The following is a 21,711-nucleotide window of genomic DNA, read 5'->3' as shown; positions in this document are numbered from 1 at the left end:
AGATATACATAGGAGGGAGCAATATACTGCTCGACTCCTCGGTGAAGGTATGTTCTCGAAACTTCAACAAAAGCCCGTACCGAGCTACTGAGCGTCTCTCTTGCAGTGTCTTCCACTGGAGTTTATCTATCATCTACGTAACGCTTTCGCGATTACTAAATGATCCTGTAACGAGTGCGCTGCTCTCCGTTGAATCTTTTCTATTTTCTCTATCTCTTCTATCAACCCTATCTGGTACGGATCCCACACCGCTGAGCAGTATTCAAGCAGTGGGCGAACAACCGTACGGTAACCTACTTCCTTTGTGTTCGGACTGTATTTCCTTAGGACTCTTCCAATGAATCTCAGTCTGGCATCTGCTTTACCGACGATCAACTTTATATGATCATTCCATTTTAAATCACTCCTAATGCGTACTCCCAGATAATTTATGGAATTAACTGCTTCCAGTTGCTGAACTGCTATATTGTAGCTAAATGATAAAGGATCTTTCTTTCTATGTATTCGCAGCACATTACACTTGTCTACATTGAGATTCAATTGTCATTCCCTTCACCATGCGTCAATTCGTTGCAGATCCTCCTGCATTTCAGTACAATTTTCTATTGTTACGACCTCTCGATAAACCACAGCATCATCCGCAAAAAGCCTCAGTGAACTTCCGAAGTAATCCATAAGGACATTCATGTATATTGTGAATAGCAACGGTACTACGACACTGCCCTGCGGCACACCTGAAATCACTCTTACTTCGGAAGACTTCTCTCCATTGAGAATGACATGCTGCGTCCTGTTATCTAGGAACTCTTCAATCAATCACACAATTGGTCTGATAGTCCATATGCTCTTACTTTGTTCATTAAACGACTTTGGGGAACTGTATCAAACGCCCTGTAATTTTTTACTGGATGTTGTAAATGAATCACGCGTTCTACCACATATGCCTCTGTTCATTAAGCTTTGAATCTTACATAAACATTTAATACAGGTAAAACACATCAACATTTAAATCACTTCAACATGTGCACCCTTGGTAATATGCAAACTATCAAGTCGGTATTCAGTCTCCTGCCACACCGTCTGCAACGTGTCTCGTGTGATTGTGCTCGTAGCACTTCTCAACCATTGTTGCAATGTCACAATATCAGGTACTGCTATTTTGTATGTAAAATCTTTCACATACTCCCAAAGAAAGAAATCTGAGGAGGAAACGTCAAGGGATCCCTGGGCCCTTGATTTGTGTCGCCTCTGCCAATCTGTTGGGGAAGGTTTCATTAAGTAAATCGCGGATTCGTAGATCCCGATGAGGGGGAGCGACATCTTATTGAAACATGATACTGTCTTGCACATCCTGTTGCTGGGGACTGAGATAATTCACCGACATGTCTAGGTAGACATGTCCACTTACCTTGCTGTTAAGGAAGAAAAATGGGCCCATCGCTTATTAACCCACACCACATATTACCATTTGGAGTGTCTCGAATGTGTTCTCGTACGATATGAGAATTTCCTGATCCCCAGATAGGGATCCCCAGATAGCGGTTAACTCAGCACAAACATGAAACGGAGCCACATCGGAAAAACATACACATTTCGAGAAACCATTGACTTCATCCAAACGGTTCATCAACTTCATTGCAAATTGTTCACGTTTTGGGCGATCATCTGACTGTAAAGCCTGAACAATTTGGACCTTGTACTCATTTAAGTGTTGTGAACCACTTTATGCAGTGTACTCTTTGGCACTTAAAGCTCCCGCGAAGCTTGACTAATCGGTTTCTGTGGCGACCTCGCGAATTTCTGAGCCAACCCCGGTGCTAAAAATGTTCCCATCCTTGTTTAACTTGACATCAGGTGCTTTCTGTCCATAATGGGACACAAACTTTCGCTGCATAGTAATCGGTGATTTAATTACTGCTAGCCACACAACACCTGAGATTTCTCCTGCGGGAAGCTATTTTTAATATACTGTATAGCTCACACAGCGCTCCTTAAGCTGACTCTTGAAAGAGACAAAGCTAAACAGAATCTTTATAGGTTTCCTAGTATACCTGTAACAAAAAACAAACGTTACCATTATCCCACCCAAAGGAACCATCCTAGCGTTTGTCCTAAGCGGTGTAGGAAAACAATGGAAAACCAAAATCTGGATAGCTGGATTTAAATACCGGTCCTCTTGTAATGCTAGTCGTTTTCTTAGCCCTTTCACTACCAAATCTTTTTTTTCTTTCTTCCTGTCGTAGTGAAACGCATTAATGTATGGTTGTTTTAATTAATGTCGTAGTCAGAAGTAACAACACGGCAAAACTATTTCCCACTGTTTCGTTTGCCGATGGAGGGAGGATTCGAACGCACAAGGCTATTCAGAAGTATCTCTAACGGGTCAGAAGACGAATACGCAAAACTACAATACAAACACAAAACAGATACATCAGTGGGTAGAGCTAGTTTGTAACTCACATCCCAGGTGGTCACTAAGGGCACCTTTTTTGTCGCAGGAAATGTCAATATGTACGTTCAGTTCATTGACACGAATTGTCCAGGAAGTCGCGACAGCAGCCCTCTTTGCAAATCTGTTTATTTGGTTGCCTATATGCAGGTGCGATCCAGTTTGATGCCAGGGGGCTCACCGTGCAACTTGAAGACAGCTCGATGTACAGATGGAATCTGCAATTATAGGAATTCTGTAAGCCAGCCTTCTGTTTACCAATGGGCCATCGATACTTAGCAACAGCATGCATTAATTTCCCACCGGTTTTCTGAGAACCAATCGTGTGACACATACGTCCCAGTCGTAGTGAAAGGGTTAATCACGGCACCATCTCGCTCGGAGTGCTGATTGCAGGCAATGATAATGTGTCAGGATAACGTTCTAATTTGAATTTCAGCTCAGCTAATGAGCAAACCTGATCTCCTGCTAACATGACGGAAACACACACTCCATCATGGCCGCAACGTGCTGCAGTGTAAGTTAAAAGAGTCATGGGCAGAACTGGTAACACAATCATCGCTGGAACACCGCTGCATATTTCCAACCCATTTACTGAGCTAGGTGCTCGCCGGGTGAAGACTCAGGACTTGTATTCGGGAGGAATAGGGTTCAAACACTGCCCGACCATCTCTATATAATCTCCCGTGATTTCCCCTATACCACTTCCGATGATTACCTGAAAATTTCCTTCAAAGATCACACGAACGATTTCTTTCCCATGTTTGCCGTGACTGCGTCGTCCATTGTCATCGCCTTGTGTCAACGGGACGTTACACACCAAACTCCCTTACTTTTTTTTTATTTTAATACCTGCGCTGTCGCCAAGATGTTAAACAGCAAATATCTTTCCTTTCGTCGAGTTTGTCGTGGTACTGCTGACTCCATTGTAATTTTCAACGTCCATGTTTCTTAACCTTTTTTTTTTATTGGCTTTCAGCGTGAATACACCACTGAGCCATTAATAACTGCACAATGCAACCTTTGACAATCACACTGTTTAGCCGTCAACAATCACACAGTTTAGCCATCAACAGTTCCAATTTTTTGTAACATTTTACTTTAAAGTAATTAAACGTTTTTCTCCGTTAGCAAAAAGGAAAAGTGTCTTAATTTTTAAACACATAAGTAATAGAAAATTCTCTCTACAATACAATGTTTTCAAAAATGTTTGCAGCTTCTCTATAGGTGTGTGATCATATTTTCAATTTGCTTACTAAAATAAGCCGTATCAACATCTGAGAACTTTATATGAATATCGTAACTGTTGTCGAAAGAACAGATACCATTGATGACGGTGCAGCTTCTCTAGAATAAATAATAATTGATTCAAACCCTCAGCTGCCGACAGGTGTTGTTGATATACCTCGATGGGGAGAGATGAAAATGTGTGCCCCGACCGGGACTCGAACCCGAGATCTCCTGCTTACATGGCAGACGCTCTATCCATCTTTTTTTAATCTCATTTTGTTCGTTTTTGGTAGTTGCATTTGTCCGGGGCGGACGTCTCATGACACTTGTTCAAGTTCGTCGTTCATCCATTCACCCAGTTTTTTTGTTAAAGAGGGCAGCTATCTCTCCCACCGAACACACTGAGCTACCGTGCCGGCTGTCTGAGCCACCGAGGACAAAGATGAACAGCGCGACTGCAGGGACTTATCCCTTGCACGCCTTCCGTGAGACCCACATTCCCAACTGTCCACAATCACAAACATGATGTTCCTAATAGATATTTGCCCATCCACTCATTACTCGGGCCCATTAAGGTGACGCTTCCCGTAAGAGTTCGGGCAACCTGGGTGCATTCGCACAGCTGTCCCCATCAAGGTATATCAACAATACCTGTCGGCAGCTGAGGGCTTCAGTCAATTATCATCTATCTGAGAACTTCATTATCATTCTTCATTAGAGGACCAGTCACGTTTATAGAGAAGTCTCATACGGTTTCTCAATTCCTAGAGAAATTGTTTTCTATGTTACTGGAACTTGGAAACATCTATATCTACATCCATGCTCCGCAAGCCACACATCAGAATTACTGAAATCACTCGTGATTAAATTTCTTAAGTTTAAGGGATGCAAATGAGCTGGGAAGCTGCCGTAATTAAACCTCATCTGTAGACTGTAGAGACAGCTATGCGGTGTACTCAGATGTCGTGAAACAAGGTAAGCGAGGTATATCGGGCTCAACCCACCCGTAATACTTCCCTTACTGCTGGATTTATAGTGTTGGGACATAACACTAATAGGGCGGCCTGCTAATAGCGAAACAGGACATACTGCACTTAGCATACACTAAGGTGAATAAAACTAGTGCGATAGCTATATGCAAATATACGGATGGTTGTCGTAACACGTACACGAGATATAAAAGGGCAATGTATTGACGGCGCTGTCATTTGTACTTAGGTGATTCATGTGAAAAAGTTTCCGACGTGATTATGGTCGCACGGCGGAATTAATTGACTCTGAACGCTGAATGGTAGTTGGAGCTAGACGTATGAGACCCTCCATTTCGGAAATCGTTAGGGAATTCAATATTACGAGATCCATAGTGGCAGGAGTGTACCGAGAATACCAAATGTCAAGCATTACCTCTCACCACGGACAACGCAGTGGCCTACTGCCTTCACTTAACGACCGAGAGCATCGGTGTTTGCATAGGGTTGTCAGTACTAACAGACAAGCAACGATGATTGAAATTACAGCATAAATCAATGTGGGACGTGCGACGAATGTATCCGTTGGGACAGTGCGACGAAATCTGGCGTTAATGAGCTATGGCAGCAGACGCCGACGCACGTGCCTTTGTTGAGAGGACATCGCCTGCAGCTCCTCACCTGGGCTCGTGAGCATAGCAGTTGGAGCCTAGACGATTGGAAAACCGGGGCCTGGTCAGAAGAGTCCCGATTCCAGTTGGTAATGGTAGAGTTCGAGTGTAACGCAGACCCCACGAAGCCGTGGTCTCAAGTTGTTAACAAGGCACTGTACAAGCTGGTCTTGGCTCCCGAATGGCATAAGCTGTGTTCAGGTGGAATGGACTGGATCCTGTGATTATGTTCGGCTATTTAGAGACCATCTGCAGCCATTCATGGACTTCATGTTCCCAAACAGAGATGGAATTTTTATGAATGACACTGCGTCATGTCACCGAACCAAAATTGTTCGCGATTGGTTTGAAGAACCCAGTACGTTGTCCTCGATGGTGAGTGTTCATCGGAGGTCAGGGTATCATCTGGAGTGCCCCCGGGAAGTGTGGTAGGTCCGCTGTTGTTTTCTATCTACATAAATGATGATTTGGATAGGGTGGATAGCAATGTGCGGCTGTTTGCTGATGATGCTATGGTGTACGGGAAGGTGTCGTCGTTGAGTGACTGTAAGCGGATACAAGATGACTTGGACAGGATTTGTGATTGGTGTAAAGAATGGCAGCTAACTCTAAATATAGATAAATGTAAATTAATGCAGATGAATAGAAAAAAGAACCCTGTAATGTTTGAATAATCCATTAGTAGTGTAGCGCTTGACACAGTCACGTCGTTTAAATATTTGGGCGTAACATTGCAGAGCGATATGAAGTGGGACAAGCATGTAATGGCAGTTGTGGGGAAGGCGGATAGTCGTCTTCGGTTCATTGGTAGAATTTTGGGAAGATGTGGTTCATCTGTAAAGGAGACCGCTTGTAAAACACTAATACGACCTATTCTTGAGTACTGCTCGAGGGCTTGGGATCCCTATCAGGTCGGACTGAGGGAGGACCGAGAAGCAATTCAGAGGCGGGCTGCTAGATTTGTTACTGGTAGGTTTGATCATCACGCGAGTGTTACGGAAATGCTTCAGGAACTCGGGTGGGAGTCTCTGGAGGAAAGGAGGCGTTCTTTTCGTGAATCACTACTGAGGAAATTTAGAGAACCAGCATTTGAGGCTGACTGCAGTACAATTTTACTGCCGCCAACTTACATTTCGCGGAAAGACCACAAAGATAAGAGAGAGTAGGGCTCGTACAGAGGCATATAGGCAGTCATTTTTCCCTCGTTCTGTTTGGGAGTGGAACAGGGAGAGAAAATGCTAGTTGTGGTACGAGGTATGTATGTAGATGTAGATGTAGAACAACATTCTGGACAATCCGAGCGAATGATTTGGCCCACCTAGATCGTCATACATGTATCCCAAGGCGCATTTTAGGACGTAATCGAGGCTTCAGTTCGTGCACAAAATGTTGCACCGGCAACACTTTCGGAATTATGAACAGATGTAGATGCAGCGTGGCTCAATATTCCTGCAAAGGACTTTCAGCGGTTTGTTGAGTTCATTGCCACGTCGAGTTGCTGCACTACGCGGAGTAAATGGAGGTCCTACTCGACATTAGGTGGTGTCCTGTGGCCTCTGTCATATCTCAGTGTATCATCCATCTCGGAGCTCTTCGGCTCTGCAGTGCGACTTTGGAAAAAAAGAAAAAAAGGTTAGAGTTTAAAGTAGCGCCGATGACGAGGTCATTCCACATGGAGCGTAAGAACTGAAGGGAAAGGAAATATGCCGTGACCTTTCAAAGGAACCATCCAAACATGAGGCGTAAATGATTTAGAGAAACCACGGAAAATTTAAATCATGACGGCCGTACTGGGATCTGGACTGCCGCCCTTCCAAGTACGAGTTCGCTGTCTTGCCACTCGATACTTTACTTGGTGACCGAGCAGGGGGCGGCGTTGGAGCGGACAGCATACTTTTGTGACCCTGAACAGCTTTGTGGAGTGAGTCCCGAATAGGTGCTGGTCGTGCTTTGCTGTTCTTAGGGGGTAGTGTGAAGGCTGACTTGTTTGCAGCATGTCCACTCGACATGAGTGCCGAAAGCTTCATCATGTGGCCCGATTGTAAAAGCCAGACTTTTCACGCCGGCGTTGCAGGTGGACACGGACACTTCAGGAACATATTGGGAATGTTCTTTTCACTCACCTTTCGTCCTTTATGGTCGTTTTCCTTACGCTGAAGATATCGCACTGCCGTAGATCCATTGATAACACTCACCTTTACTGGAATTCGGATCACTACGCGCGATTAATATGCTGCTTGGCAATTGGCAATAAGTATTAAAATATTTTGGAGAGATGTCAAGATACACTCCTGGAAATTGAAATAAGAACACCGTGAATTCATTGTCCCAGGAAGGGGAAACTTTATTGACACATTCCTGGGGTCAGATACATCACATGATCACACTGACAGAACCACAGGCACATAGACACAGGCAACAGAGCATGCACAATGTCGGCACTAGTACAGTGTATATCCACCTTTCGCAGCAATGCAGGCTGCTATTCTCCCATGGAGACGATCGTAGAGATGCTGGATGTAGTCCTGTGGAACGGCTTGCCATGCCATTTCCACCTGGCGCCTCAGTTGGACCAGCGTTCGTGCTGGACGTGGAGACCGCGTGAGACGACGCTTCATCCAGTCCCAAACATGCTCAATGGGGGACAGATCCGGAGATCTTGCTGGCCAGGGTAGTTGACTTACACCTTCTAGAGCACGTTGGGTGGCACGGGATACATGCGGACGTGCATTGTCCTGTTGGAACAGCAAGTTCCCTTGCCGGTCTAGGAATGGTAGAACGATGGGTTCGATGACGGTTTGGATGTACCGTGCACTATTCAGTGTCCCCTCGACGATCACCAGTGGTGTACGGCCAGTGTAGGAAATCGCTCCCCACACCATGATGCCGGGTGTTGGCCCTGTGTGCCTCGAACGTATGCAGTCCTGATTGTGGGGCTCACCTGCACGGCGCCAAACACGCATGCGACCATCATTGGCACCAAGGCAGAAGCGACTCTCATCGCTGAAGACGACACGTCTCCATTCGTCCCTCCATTCACGCCTGTCGCGACACCACTGGAAGCGGGCTGCACGATGTTGGGGCGTGAGCGGAAGACGGCCTAACGGTGTGCGGGACCGTAGCCCAGCTTCATGGAGACGGTTGCGAATGGTCCTCGCCGATACCCCAGGAGCAACAGTGTCCCTAATTTGCTGGGAAGTGGCGGTGCGGTCCCCTACGGCACTGCGTAGGATCCTACGGTCTTGGCGTGCATCCGTGCGTCGCTGCGGTCCGGTCCCAGGTCGACGGGCACGTGCACCTTCCGCCGACCACTGGCGACAACATCGATGTACTGTGGAGACCTCACGCCCCACGTGTTGAGCAATTCGGCGGTACGTCCACCCGGCCTCCCGCATGCCCACTATACGCCCTCGCTCAAAGTCCGTCAACTGCACATACGGTTCACGTCCACGCTGTCGCGGCATGCTACCAGTGTTAAAGACTGCGATGGAGCTCCGTATGCCACGGCAAACTGGCTGACACTGACGGCGGCGGTGCACAAATGCTGCGCAGCTAGCGCCATTCGACGGCCAACACCGCGGTTCCTGGTGTGTCCGCTGTGCCGTGCGTGTGATCATTGCTTGTACAGCCCTCTCGCAGTGTCCGGAGCAAGTATGGTGGGTCTGACACACCGGTGTCAATGTGTTCTTTTTTCCATTTCCAGGAGTGTATTTTTCACTTCTTACGAGTACTACCCCTGTTGAATGTTTACTGCTCATATTCACAATCACTTGGCATAAGAATCACTCACAGTTTAATTGAAGAATAATTAAAATCGGTGCTATATACAAAACTTCCGCGCACTATGTACGTCTCCCTACCTGCACGCTCTCTCTCAGACCGTCGCGACTCCCTCGTGTCAGGTCGTTGTCCAGGCAACGCTTCGTTATAAGGGCATGCTCTGAACATCTAATACGAGGCGAGCAACGTATTTGTCAGCCGTTTCACATGTTGGATCACCCAACCATTGCATGGTCATGATGCTACAGGTGTTGCCCAGTTGAGTTGTACAACATTACAGTCTCCGTCTACCACATTATTTGACAGTGCTCGTCATAAGGCTTAAGGCTAATTGGGCTGAAATATTACTTGTTGACATCCGTCAAGCGGTGGTAAGTCATTTCATGTGACTAACTCCAATCGTACTAGTTCTGTGCTTGAAATCTGGTGCATCGCGTAATCAGTATTTCTAAGGATGTTCATATAGCTGTGTTCCAGTACCATTTTAAAGCAACCCTTTAGCACTATTAAGTCATGTGTTACATAAATGTGAACTGTCCATTTGTGAATGACACGGAATGTGTTTGTTGGTGTGTGCAGGGAGATCCAGGCGGCGACGGGGGAGTGGATGAACGAGTACGTGCGGCGGCCCAGCAGGAGGAGGGATAACCGCGTCTACGTGCCGCCCGCAGACGTCGTCAAGCGCAGCATCCGCCGCTCCTGGACCATCTCCAGTGAGTACTCTACACCTGCTACTGCTCCACCCCAGCCTGTGTAAACACCACTGGCGACAAAATTACTCGCCTCCCAGCCGGCATCACACCAATACCTTGTAACAGTGCCTCTAGGAGAATAGCAAAACGGCCAGACTGAGGTGGGCGGGCCACGTAGCACAGATGATTGTTACGGAGGTAGCTAAAAGCATACTGTATGGAAATCCAGGGCGTTAGAGATGGCGAGGTCGACAGAGAATCATATATATAGATAGATGCGGTCATGGTGGACCTGCAGCAAAGGGGCTGATGAGAATGGAAAGCTCTAGCGTTGGATCTTGATATCTGAAGAAGAGAGCAATGTTCACAGTGAACTGCGGAGTCGGAACAGAAAACGCCAACTCCGCTCTATTGTGCCTACCGCTTGCTGCCTCACCCCCCCCCCTCCCCCTCCGAGGGCTGCGGAGCAACTCCTCGACGATATCGAGTGTTCTCAGCAGTTTTTTTAATATTTAGCGCTTTCAGACAGACTCAGAAGCAGAATTTAGGCATTTCCATTGGTCGTTTCATGCTTACGCTAAAATAACTTTTCTAGAAGGTGCCGCTTTCTGTGACGTCCTTCAGAAATTTATTTCTGTCAGGTGCTGGAAATCAATGCCCATTACTGGAGAACCAATCGCCCATGAAATCAGCCTAGGAGACCCCGACCACGCCCAATTTGGAGCGTCTAGGGAAATACTGACCCACCTTCGCCAGGTTTAATAGTAGACATCGGTGCTAGCTAGAAGTATCTGCCCTGACGCCCACATTTGCGAACTGGACGACTACAGAGTCGCGGACAGGAAATGCAGTGTTACGAAAGAACGTGACAGTGGAGTAACAGGAGGAAGGTGAAAGAGATGGTACATCGTCTGTAGCCACGTCGGTGGCGACAATGTATAAAAACTGGGGAATGAACTGCCTATCACTGTTTCCCTTCTGTCCCCGGACGCTGAAGGATTTTGGGCTTCTTCACTTACTGCAAGTGTTTCCTCACTTAGAGTGATAGCATAATTAAAGAAAAGGGGCAGTGGGAGAGTTGCAGATCAGTAATAGCTAGTAAATGCGATTAACTTTGAATATATTGCAGAAAAAGACAAAATGAGTATGCAATGACCTGTGGATCAAGCACGAACCAAAAGGCATTACATGCATTGATCAAAAGTGATAGTGCATTGAGAATGGCTAGTTTCTAGCTGAAATCTAGATCTGCCAATAAAATTTAAAAAGGACGACTGTTAGCTGAAATCTATTATTTACAAGTCAATGTAACAGTCGCTGCGTGCAACAGCCTTCTGGATGGAAGGTAACCTGATAAATGTGAGGTGTCCTGTCACAATATTTCAATGAGTCCACTCACAATTCTGTGTCACTTGGCAAGCGACCACCTTGCATTAGGATAAGTAATGAAAAACACTGCCGGAAAAAAAATTGATGCACTTCGCAAGACGACGTAGATTTTTGTTTCGATGCCATCATACACCACCTGTGGCGTAGGTAGATGTACTGATCATATACTACTGGCCATTAAAATTGCTAAACCACGAAGATGACGTGCTACAGACGCGAAATTTAACCAACAGGAAGAAGATGCTGTGATATGCAAATGATTAGCTTTTCAGAGCATTCACACTAGGCTGGCGCCGGTGGCGACACCTACAACGTGCTGACATGAGGAACGTTTCCAACAGATTTCTCATACACAGCAGTTGACCGGCGTTGCCTGGTGAAACGTTGTTGTTATGCCTCGTGTAAGGAGGAGAAATCTGTACCATCACGTTTCCGTCTTTGATAAAGGTCGGATTGTAGCTTATCGCGTTTGCGGTTTATCGTACCGTGACATTGCTGCTCGCGTTGGTCGAGATCCAATGACTGTTAGCAGAATATGGAATCGGTGGGCTCAGGAGGGTAATACGAAACGCCGTGCTGGATCCCAACGGCCTCGTATCACTAGCAGTCGAGATGACAGGCATCTTATCCGCATGGCTGTAACGGATCGTGCAGCCACGTCTCGATCCCTGAGTGAACAGACGGGGTCGTTTGCAAGACAACAACCATCTGCACGAACAGTTCGACGACGTTTGCAGCAGCATGGACTATCAGCTCGGAGACCATGGCTGCGGTTACCCTTGACGCTGCATCACAGACAGGAGCGCCTGCGATGGTGTACTCAACGACGAACCTGGGTGCACGAATGGCAAAACGTCATTTTTTCGGATGAATCCAGGTTCTGTTTACAGCATCATGATGGTCGCATCCGTGTTTGGCGACATCGCGGTGAACGCACATTGGATGCGTGTTTTCGTTATTGCCATACTGGCGTATCACCCGGCGTGATGGTATGGGGTGCCATTGGTTACACGTCTCGGTCACCTCATGTTCGCATTGACGGCACTTTGAACAGTGGACGTTACATTTCAGATGTGTTACGATCCGTGGCTCTACCCCTCATTCGATCCCTGCGAAACCCTACATTTCAGCAGGATAATGCACGACCGCATGTTGCAGGTCCTGTACGGGCCTTTCTGGATACAGAAAAAGTTCGACTGCTGCTCTGGCCAGCACATTCTCCAGATCTCTCACCAATTGAAAACGTCTGGTCAATGGTGGACGAGCAACTGGCTCGTTACAATACGCCAGTCACTACTCTTGATGAACTGTGGTATCGTGTTGAAGTTGCATGGGCAGCTGTACCTGCACACGCCATCCAATGCCCAGGCGTATCAAGGCCGTTATTACGGCTGGAGGTGGTTGTTCTGGGTACTGATTTCTCAGGATCTATGCACCCAAATTGCGAGAGAATGTAATCACATGTCAGTTCTAGTATAATATATCTGTCCAATGAATACCCGTTTTTCATCTGCATTTCTTCCTGGTGTAGCAATTTTAATTGCCAGTAGTGTAGTTTCAAAGTCGTCCACCAACGGACAACCTCAAAACCGCTTGTGCTATTGATCTGTTTTTACCTTTCAATTGGGAATGCCCACAGCCAGAAGGCTCGCTGTGATAAAAACGTATGAAGCAAGCAGGCAACCATGCCAAGGAGACGCACTCGAGCTCCCTGCAGCCAACTGAGTGACTTTGGAAGATGTCAAATTGTGGCCTTTCGTGTGGCAGGATGGTACTTCGGGAGAAGTGGGACGTGGTGCGTCAGTTGTGCGACGATGTTGGTATCAGTGGTCAGGTGAACATTCTCTCACCCGTAGACGAAGTTCCGGACGTCCACGCAGCACAGACACCCGTCAGGATCGTCGTATCGCACGGGCAGCAGTGGCAGCTCGTACAGTTACCACAGCAGAGAGCCCAGCAGTGAGCCCAGACGTGTCAACACGAACTGTTGCGAACCGGTCATTAGCAATGGGAATACGGGCACGCACATTTCTAGCACGTTTTCCACTCCCACCACAGCATCGACGTGCACGCCTCTACTGCTGCCTGGCCATGAAACTCGAACGTGCTCCACAAGACGCGCAGGAACTTCACTCGCCAGCACGATCTCCGGACTTCTCTCCAACCGAGCACGTGTGGGATGTGATGAGACGAGAAGCGAATAGTGCCAACTCATCAACCAAAATCGCTTACAGAACTACTGAACAGGTTTAGCAGGTGTGTTCTGACGTATCCTAGGACAGTATTTGCCATGTATACGATCGAACGGATGTCAGAGTCAGCTGGCTGGTTCAAATGGCTCTGAGCACTATGGGACTCAACTTCTGAGGTCATTAGTCCCCTAGAACTTGGAACTTCTTAACCCTAACTAACCTAAGGACATCACACACATCCATGCCCGAGGCAGGATTCGAAACTGCGACCGTAGCAGTCATGCTGTTCGGGACTGAGCGCCTAGAACCGCTAGACCACCGCGGCCGGCCCAGAGTCAGCGTCTGCATTGCCGCCCGTGCAGGCTACACCACACAACAACATGGGTGTTCAGCGTGGGTCGATAACTGGTACCTCAGAACCGCTTGTGCTATTGATCTGTAAATTGAATCATTTCATGTACTCCATATTACGGTTGGAACAATAAAGCTTGAGTGAACTGCAGAAACTGGGGTACGTTATCCAGTGCAGAACTCTGCAATCTACAGTAAGTTTAGTGTGCCACAAAATTTTTCTAGGTCGCCATCCAATTTAATTACAGTTGGGAAAATTTAATGTAAGAAGTGAATTGATCACTGAATTGTTAAGCATCAGTAAAAAGATCCAAATGAATTTATAGACTGAGCGTATGGGAACAATTTAAGTACAAACGTAAAATCAAGTAACTCAGAGCAAGCAGGAGCGTAAGCCTCAACAAAAAGAAAAAGATAATGACACAAAAATCTACAAATATAAGGCCTGCCCTTTGTGCTTCAGGTTGGTTGCTTAGTTTGGGGGAGGAGACCAAATAGCGAGGTCATCGGTCTCATTGGATTGGGAAAGGATGGGGAAGGAAAGCTGCCGTGCCCTTTCAAAGGAACCATCCTAGCATTTGTCTGAAGAGATTTAGTGAAATCACGGAAATTCTAAATCCCTGAATGCGAGTCCAGTGTGGTAACCACTGCGCCACCTCGCTCGATTTCCGCTTCAGAAGCGACAGATGGGATGCGTTAAAAGTAATCTTACAAAAGGAGAGAGGTTTGAGCAACAGTCTCCAGTCTGAAGTAGTGATTAAAATAAAACATCATATTAAAAATTCACAAGGTAATTCTAAACTAAGATCTGTCGTTGCCTGTTATGTAATTAAGTAACAGACTTATATTACTATTATATTGAGTGCTGGTGCAGTGATATATGAAACGGAATTCTGAGGCGCGCACGGGAAACGTTCACACAAACATACACGATTCAGTCAAAAGAATAGGGATAAAAAGAATTTTTCCAATCACAGTGACTCAGACGTTCAGAGGTTCATCACTATCGCTGTGATTGAATTATTGTGAGTAAGATTACTATGGAATACTTTCCGGCAGAGAAATTTGTCTGCATCACCTTGCACATCAAACTAAGCTACCATGGCGTGAAACACCCGCAAATGCCGTGAATATTCATCAGAAAAGCAAAATTATTAAGACTCCCGGAAATTTCAACAACACAAATGCAAACCATATGGACACAAATAGTAATAAAATATCACGCGGAATTAAGAATAAAACTTATTCAAGATGGTACTGAAATTACACACTGTTAAATCACCACGTCGTATGAAAAAAGCTACACAAACTTAAAACTCAAACGAAATGAAAAGTTGAAGAAATAAAAAAACATACACACGAGAAAAGTTCCCACATACAATACAGTTAAAAGAGAAGTCATACAACTGAATTTTAAACGTATGCTGGAGTAACGAACTTCCCACATCACGTGTTCTGTTTACACAAAGCGAGGACCGGAAAAACTTACCACATACAGAAAAATATACTCGTGACTACACTCTGAAAAATATAAGAATTCAGCTACCGAATTTGAAAATGAACTAGCAAATCAAAAGTGTACATGAGTTGAGATAGCTACACACATTAACACACCAGCGCCAAATCGCTCTTAAGAGTACCGTTTTCACTCACCACAGGGGCCGGCCGGAGTGGCCGTGCGGTTCTAGGCGCTACAGTCTGGAACCGCGTGACCGCTACGGTCGCAGGTTCGAATCCTGCCTCGGGCATGTATGTGTGTGATGTCCTTAGGTTAGTTAGGTTTAAGTAGTTCTAAGTTCTAGGAGACTGATGACCACAGCAGTTAAGTCCCATAGCGCTCAGAGCCATTTGAACCATTTTTTTTAACTCACCACAGGTCCCCCGCCCTGACTGTCGAGAACACGCTCCCCCAGGTAGCCGCAAGAGACGAGAGGGGTCCTTTCCACCACAAATTTAACTGCCGTCGAATGACTACCGAAAGAGTACAAATCTTTTAGCCTTGACTGAGGGAAAGCTACGTTATGTACCTTGTTGTTACCACAGCAGACAGCCAGATTATGTAATGCTTCCGTATGTAAGACAAATACAGCATACACGCACACTCACTCATTCATAAAAATGATAAAGAGAGAAAGAAAATTTGGGAGCAAAAAAATGTAGATAATGTACATAGGATTAGATGCTTACTGGAAAAATTGATACTTGAATGTAATTGTGTACCACTGAATGGGGAAAACAGGAAGTACAAAACTAAATCTATCTACATCTACATCTATACTCCGCGAGCCACCTTACGGTGTGTGGCGGAGGGTACTTATTGTACCACTATCTGATCCCCCCTTCCCTGTTCCATTCACGAATTGTGCGTGGGAAGAACGACTGCTTGTAAGTCTCCGTATTTGCTCTAATTTCTCGGATCTTTTCGTTGTGATCATTACGCGAGATATATGTGGGCGGTAGTAATATGTTGCCCATCTCTTCCCGGAATGTGCTCTCTCGTAATTTCGATAATAAACCTCTCCGTATTGCGTAACGCCTTTCTTGAAGTGTCCGCCACTGGAGCTTGTTCAGCATCTCCGTAACGCTCTCGCGCTGACTAAATGTCCCCATGACGAATCGCGCTGCTTTTCGCTGGATCATGTCTATCTCTTCTATTAATCCAACCTGGTAAGGGTCCCATACTGACGAGCAATACTCAAGAATCGGACGAACAAGCGTTTTGTAAGCTACTTCTTTCGTCGATGAGTCACATTTTCTTAGAATTCTTCCTATGAATCTCAACCTGGCGCCTGCTTTTCCCACTATTTGTTTTATGTGATCATTCCACTTCAGATCGCTCCGGATAGTAACTCCTAAGTATTTTACGGTCGTTACCGCTTCCAATGATTTACCACCTATGGCATAATCGTACTGGAATGGATTTCTGCCCCTATGTATGCGCATTATATTACATTTATCTACGTTTAGGGAAAGCTGCCAGCTGTCGCACCATGCATTAATCCTCTGCAGGTCTTCCTGGAGTACGTACGAGTCTTCTGATGTTGCTACTTTCTTGTAGACAACCGTGTCATCTGCAAATAGCCTCACGGAGCTACCGATGTTGTCAACTAAGTCATTTATGTATATTGTAAACAATAAAGGTCCTATCACGCTTCCTTGCGGTACTCCCGAAATTACCTCTACATCTGCAGATTTTGAACCGTTAAGAATGACATGTTGTGTTCTTTCTTCTAGGAAATCCTGAATCCAATCACAAACCTGGTCCGATATTCCGTAAGCTCGTATTTTTTTCACTAAACGTAAGTGCGGAACCGTATCAAATGCCTTCCTGAAGTCCAGGAATACGGCATCAATCTGCTCGCCAGTGTCTACGGCACTGTGAATTTCTTGGGCAAATAGGGCGAGCTGAGTTTCACATGATCTCTGTTTGCGGAATCCATGTTGGTTATGATGAAGGAGATTTGTATTATCTAAGAACGTCATAATACGAGAACACAAAACATGTTCCATTATTCTACAACAGATTGACGTAAGCGAAATAGGCCTATAATTATTCGCATCTGATTTATGACCCTTCTTGAAAATGGGAACGACCTGCGCTTTCTTCCAGTCGCTAGGTACTTTACGTTCTTCCAGCGATCTACGATAAATTGCTGATAGAAAGGGGGCAAGTTCTTTAGCATAATCACTGTAGAATCTTAAGGGTATCTCGTCTGGTCCGGATGCTTTTCCGCTACTAAGTGATAGCAGTTGTTTTTCAATTCCGATATCGTTTATTTCAATATTTTCCATTTTGGCGTCCGTGCGACGGCTGAAGTCAGGGACCGTGTTACGATTTTCCGCAGTGAAACAGTTTCGGAACACTGAATTCAGTATTTCTGCCTTTCTTCGGTCGTCCTCTGTTTCGGTGCCATCGTGGTCAACGAGTGACTGAATAGGGGATTTAGATCCGCTTACCGATTTTACATATGACCAAAACTTTTTAGGGTTCTTGTTTAGATTGTTTGCCAATGTTTTATGTTCGAATTCGTTGAATGCTTCTCTCATTGCTCTCTTTACGCTCTTTTTCGCTTCGTTCAGCTTTTCCTTATCAGCTATGATTCGACTACTCTTAAACCTATGATGAAGCTTTCTTTGTTTCCGTAGTACCTTTCGTACATGATTGTTATACCACGGTGGATCTTTCCCCTCGCTTTGGACCTTAGTCGGTACGAACTTATCTAAGGCGTACTGGACGATGTTTCTGAATTTTTTCCATTTTTGTTCCACATCCTCTTCCTCAGAAATGAACGTTTGATGGTGGTCACTCAGATATTCTGCGATTTGTGCCCTATCACTCTTGTTAAGCAAATATATTTTCCTTCCTTTCTTGGCATTTCTTATTACACTTGTAGTCATTGATGCAACCACTGACTTATGATCACTGATACCCTCTTCTACATTCACGGAGTCGAAAAGTTCCGGTCTATTTGTTGCTATGAGGTCTAAAACGTTAGCTTCACGAGTTGGTTCTCTAACTATCTGCTCGAAGTAATTCTCGGACAAGGCAGTCAGGATAATGTCACAAGAGTCTCTGTCCCTGGCTCCAGTTCTGATTGTGTGACTATCCCATTCTATACCTGGTAGATTGAAGTCTCCCCCTATTACAATAGTATGATCACGAAACTTCTTCACGACGTTCTGCAGGTTCTCTCTGAGGCGCTCAACTACTACGGTTGCTGATGCAGGTGGTCTATAGAAGCATCCGACTATCATATCTGACCCACCTTTGATACTTAGCTTAACCCAGATTATTTCACATTCGCATTCGCTACTAACTTCACTGGATATTATTGAATTCTTTACTGCTATAAATACTCCTCCACCATTGGCGTTTATCCTATCCTTGCGGTATATATTCCATTCTGTGTCTAGGATTTCGTTACTGTTCACTTCCGCTTTTAACCAACTTTCCGTTCCTAATACTATATGCGCACTATTTCCTTCAATAAGAGATACTAATTCAGGAACCTTGCCCTGGATACTCCTGCAGTTTACCAATATTACGTTAACTTTTCCTGTTTTTGGTCTCTGAGGACGGACGTTCTTTATCAACGATGATAATGTCCTCTCTGGTAAGCCGTCAGGTATTTTATCGTTTCGCCCAAGGGGGGGTCCCTCTAACCTAAAAAACCCCCGTGTGCACGCCACACGTACTCTGCTACCCTAGTAGTTGCTTCCGGTGTGTAGTGCACGCCTGACCTGTCTAGGGGGCCCTACAGTTCTCCACCCAATAACGGAGGTCGATGAATTTGCAACCATTATAGTCGCAGAGTCGTCTGAGCCTCTGGTTTAGACCCTCCACACGGCTCCAAACCAGAGGACCGCGATCGACTCTGGGCACTATGCTGCAGATATTAAGCTCAGCTTGCACTCCGCGTGCGATGCTGGTTGTCTTCACCAAATCAGCCAGCCGCCGGAAGGAACCAAGGATGGCCTCAGAACCCAAGCGGCAGGCGTCATTCGTTCCGACATGTGCTACTATCTGCAGCCGGTCACACCCAGTGCGTTCAATAGCTGCCGGAAGGGCCTCCTCCACATTACGGACGAGACCCCCCGGCAAGCACACAGAGTGCACACTGGCATTCTTCCCCGACCTACCCGCTATTTTCCTGAGGGGCTCCATAACCCGCCTAACGTTGGAGCTCCCTATAACTAATAGGCCCGCCCTCTGTGACTGTCGGGACCTTGCCGGAGAATCGGCCACTGGCCCAACAGGCGAGGCATCCTGTGGTGGCTCGGAAACGATGTCATCACCACTAGGAAGCACCCCGTACCTGTTGGAAAGGGGTAAGGCAGCTGCCACGCGGCCAGATCCCACCTTCGCCTTTCGGCCAGGCACGCGCGAGCCCACCACTGTCCGCCATTCACCCTGGAGTGATGGCTGACCGGTAAGATGCTCACTGCCGGAAGACGCAGCGACATCAGGGGTTCCATGTGATTCCAAGGCCACCGAAGTAGGCATAGGTCTCACCACAGTTGCCCCAACGCCACTACGAGCCGACGCCTGCGCCTCGAGCTCGATGAGCCTAACAGACAAAGCCTCCACCTGCCCCCGAAGAGTGGCCAATTCTCCTTGCGTCCGCTCACAACAACCACAGTCCCTACACATGACTATGTTTACCCTACCCTATACGGTGACAAATTCCCAAGATAATCTTCTGATGAGCTACTCTGATAATCAAGAAACACTCACTGAAATACGAGACGCGAAAACTACGCTAGGTTTTCCCAGAAAAACTATTTAAAAGTTAAGCGCAGCAAATAAGTACAAAAACGCTTTATACAAACAGTACTCGCTGCTGCTGGTGCTCTCGCTCTGGCTGTCACAAGACAACTGCTGATTCAAGTGACTAGTGGCTAACGGCCGCGAAACAAACAAAAGACGGTTTTAGGGCGCTTTCTGTTCTAAACGATCAAGAAAACACTAAGAAATCTAACACGAAAACTACGTAAAGTTTTATCAAGAACTGTTAGTTACTATGCAGAGCAGATAAACACAAATAGAATCCCTTCCTTAGTGGAAGGTCGTAAACAAAATGCAAAATAAACGCTTTATACAAACAGTACTCGCTGCTGCTGGTGCTCTCGCTCTGGCTGTCACAAGACAATTATTAGAAATAATTGGGCGTGGCAGCACGAAATACAAGTTAAATGGTATGAAACGAATGTAACAGAGACGTTTCAACATTGACGTGATTGGACCGTGTATTTTAGAGACGAATCGTACGTTTTACAATTTTTGATGTAATAATATAAATTTCTTCAAAATACGAACAAAGTAATAAGAATGAGTTACGAACAAAATTATATTAATTAAGGGAAACGATGGGTGTTGTGTAAAAACGTAGTGATGTAGAAGAAAATAATGGAAAGATAAGAAGGGAAAGATCTGTAGATATTTTCTTTTGCTGTCGAAACAAAGTATGGGACATAAATTATATTTACCGTAAACATAAGAATTATTATTAAATTTGAAGGAAGTTTAGAGATGAAAGGAAAGATTTTATACGTGAGTTGTAGATGCCTGTCGCCAAAGTCAAGCAGGAACGATTGGGGGGGAAGGGGGAGGGGTGGCTGTAACTAGGATAAATGTAGAGCTTTGCTCCCACCGGTGGATATGTTGTTACTAATCTATGTGCTTACTTCTTGTTTACAAGTTTATGTGACTTTACATACGATAACACGTCACGGCTTATCTACTAGGTGATTTGGTCAAGGAAAAAGTTTTCATCATTAGTCTTCAGTCTTGATTGAGTCAGCTTCGCTATCTTTCTCTGAGGTGTCTGTCATGTTGATTGTTTGTTCTGTCCTGGGTGTCATACGGCTCCGTTTTTTCGTTCTTTTGTAAAGATGCAGGCCCGTGGAGATCGAATCTGCCGTACTGTTGGTTTCTTTCCGTGCTTTTCCGTATCTAATCACACTGTATAGCTCCTCGTATGTGTCCTCTATTCGTCTGGCCTGTGTCAGAAATGAACTTTTTTTCATTTAACCACATGCGAAACCCACCGCCTTGACAAATAAGGTGGGTTATTAGCTTACTGAATTCAGTACATATGCAGCAAGTCATGGTCTCTTAGCCGTTGCAGCCAATCACAAATGTTTTGTTTGCGAGTGACTGCATCGTTTCCCGTCCCTATCCACGGGGCGGTGGACCAGACCTTCGCTATCCCATGCTGCATACGTGGTTTAGTGTTACATTACAAAAGTATTACAATGTTAATAAACTTTTAACAGATGTATGAAAACAAGAGAAAAAAAGAAGAACATAATGAATTAAAATCGATATCACTATACAAAAATAAGAAATATAAATTTTGAAGGAGAAGGAAGATATATAACGATAAATGGATAGGAGTTCTGCAGAGAAGAGTGAGGGCAAAATTACTTTAGATATAACGTGAGGACTGAAATAACGAGGTAAAAATCTATTTGTAGTGGTTATGGAAG

At 45.5% G+C, this 21,711-nt stretch overlaps 1 protein-coding gene across 1 annotated transcript in view; it reads left to right on the top strand.

Moving 5' to 3' along the window:
- Positions 1-21,711, top strand: part of LOC126176991 (uncharacterized) — a 506,961-nt gene that overhangs the window by 205,607 nt on the left and 279,643 nt on the right. The window contains exon 3 of the mRNA XM_049924241.1: positions 9,678-9,811. Coding sequence (XP_049780198.1) covers positions 9,678-9,811 — 134 coding nt within the window. The remainder of the gene's footprint in view (positions 1-9,677; positions 9,812-21,711) is intronic.

Source organism: Schistocerca cancellata, chromosome 1 (genome assembly GCF_023864275.1).
Source record: "Schistocerca cancellata isolate TAMUIC-IGC-003103 chromosome 1, iqSchCanc2.1, whole genome shotgun sequence".
Classification (NCBI taxonomy): Eukaryota; Metazoa; Arthropoda; class Insecta; order Orthoptera; family Acrididae; genus Schistocerca; species Schistocerca cancellata.
Note: the sequence above shows the minus strand (reverse complement) of the source record. Positions and strands in the feature narration are given on the sequence as shown.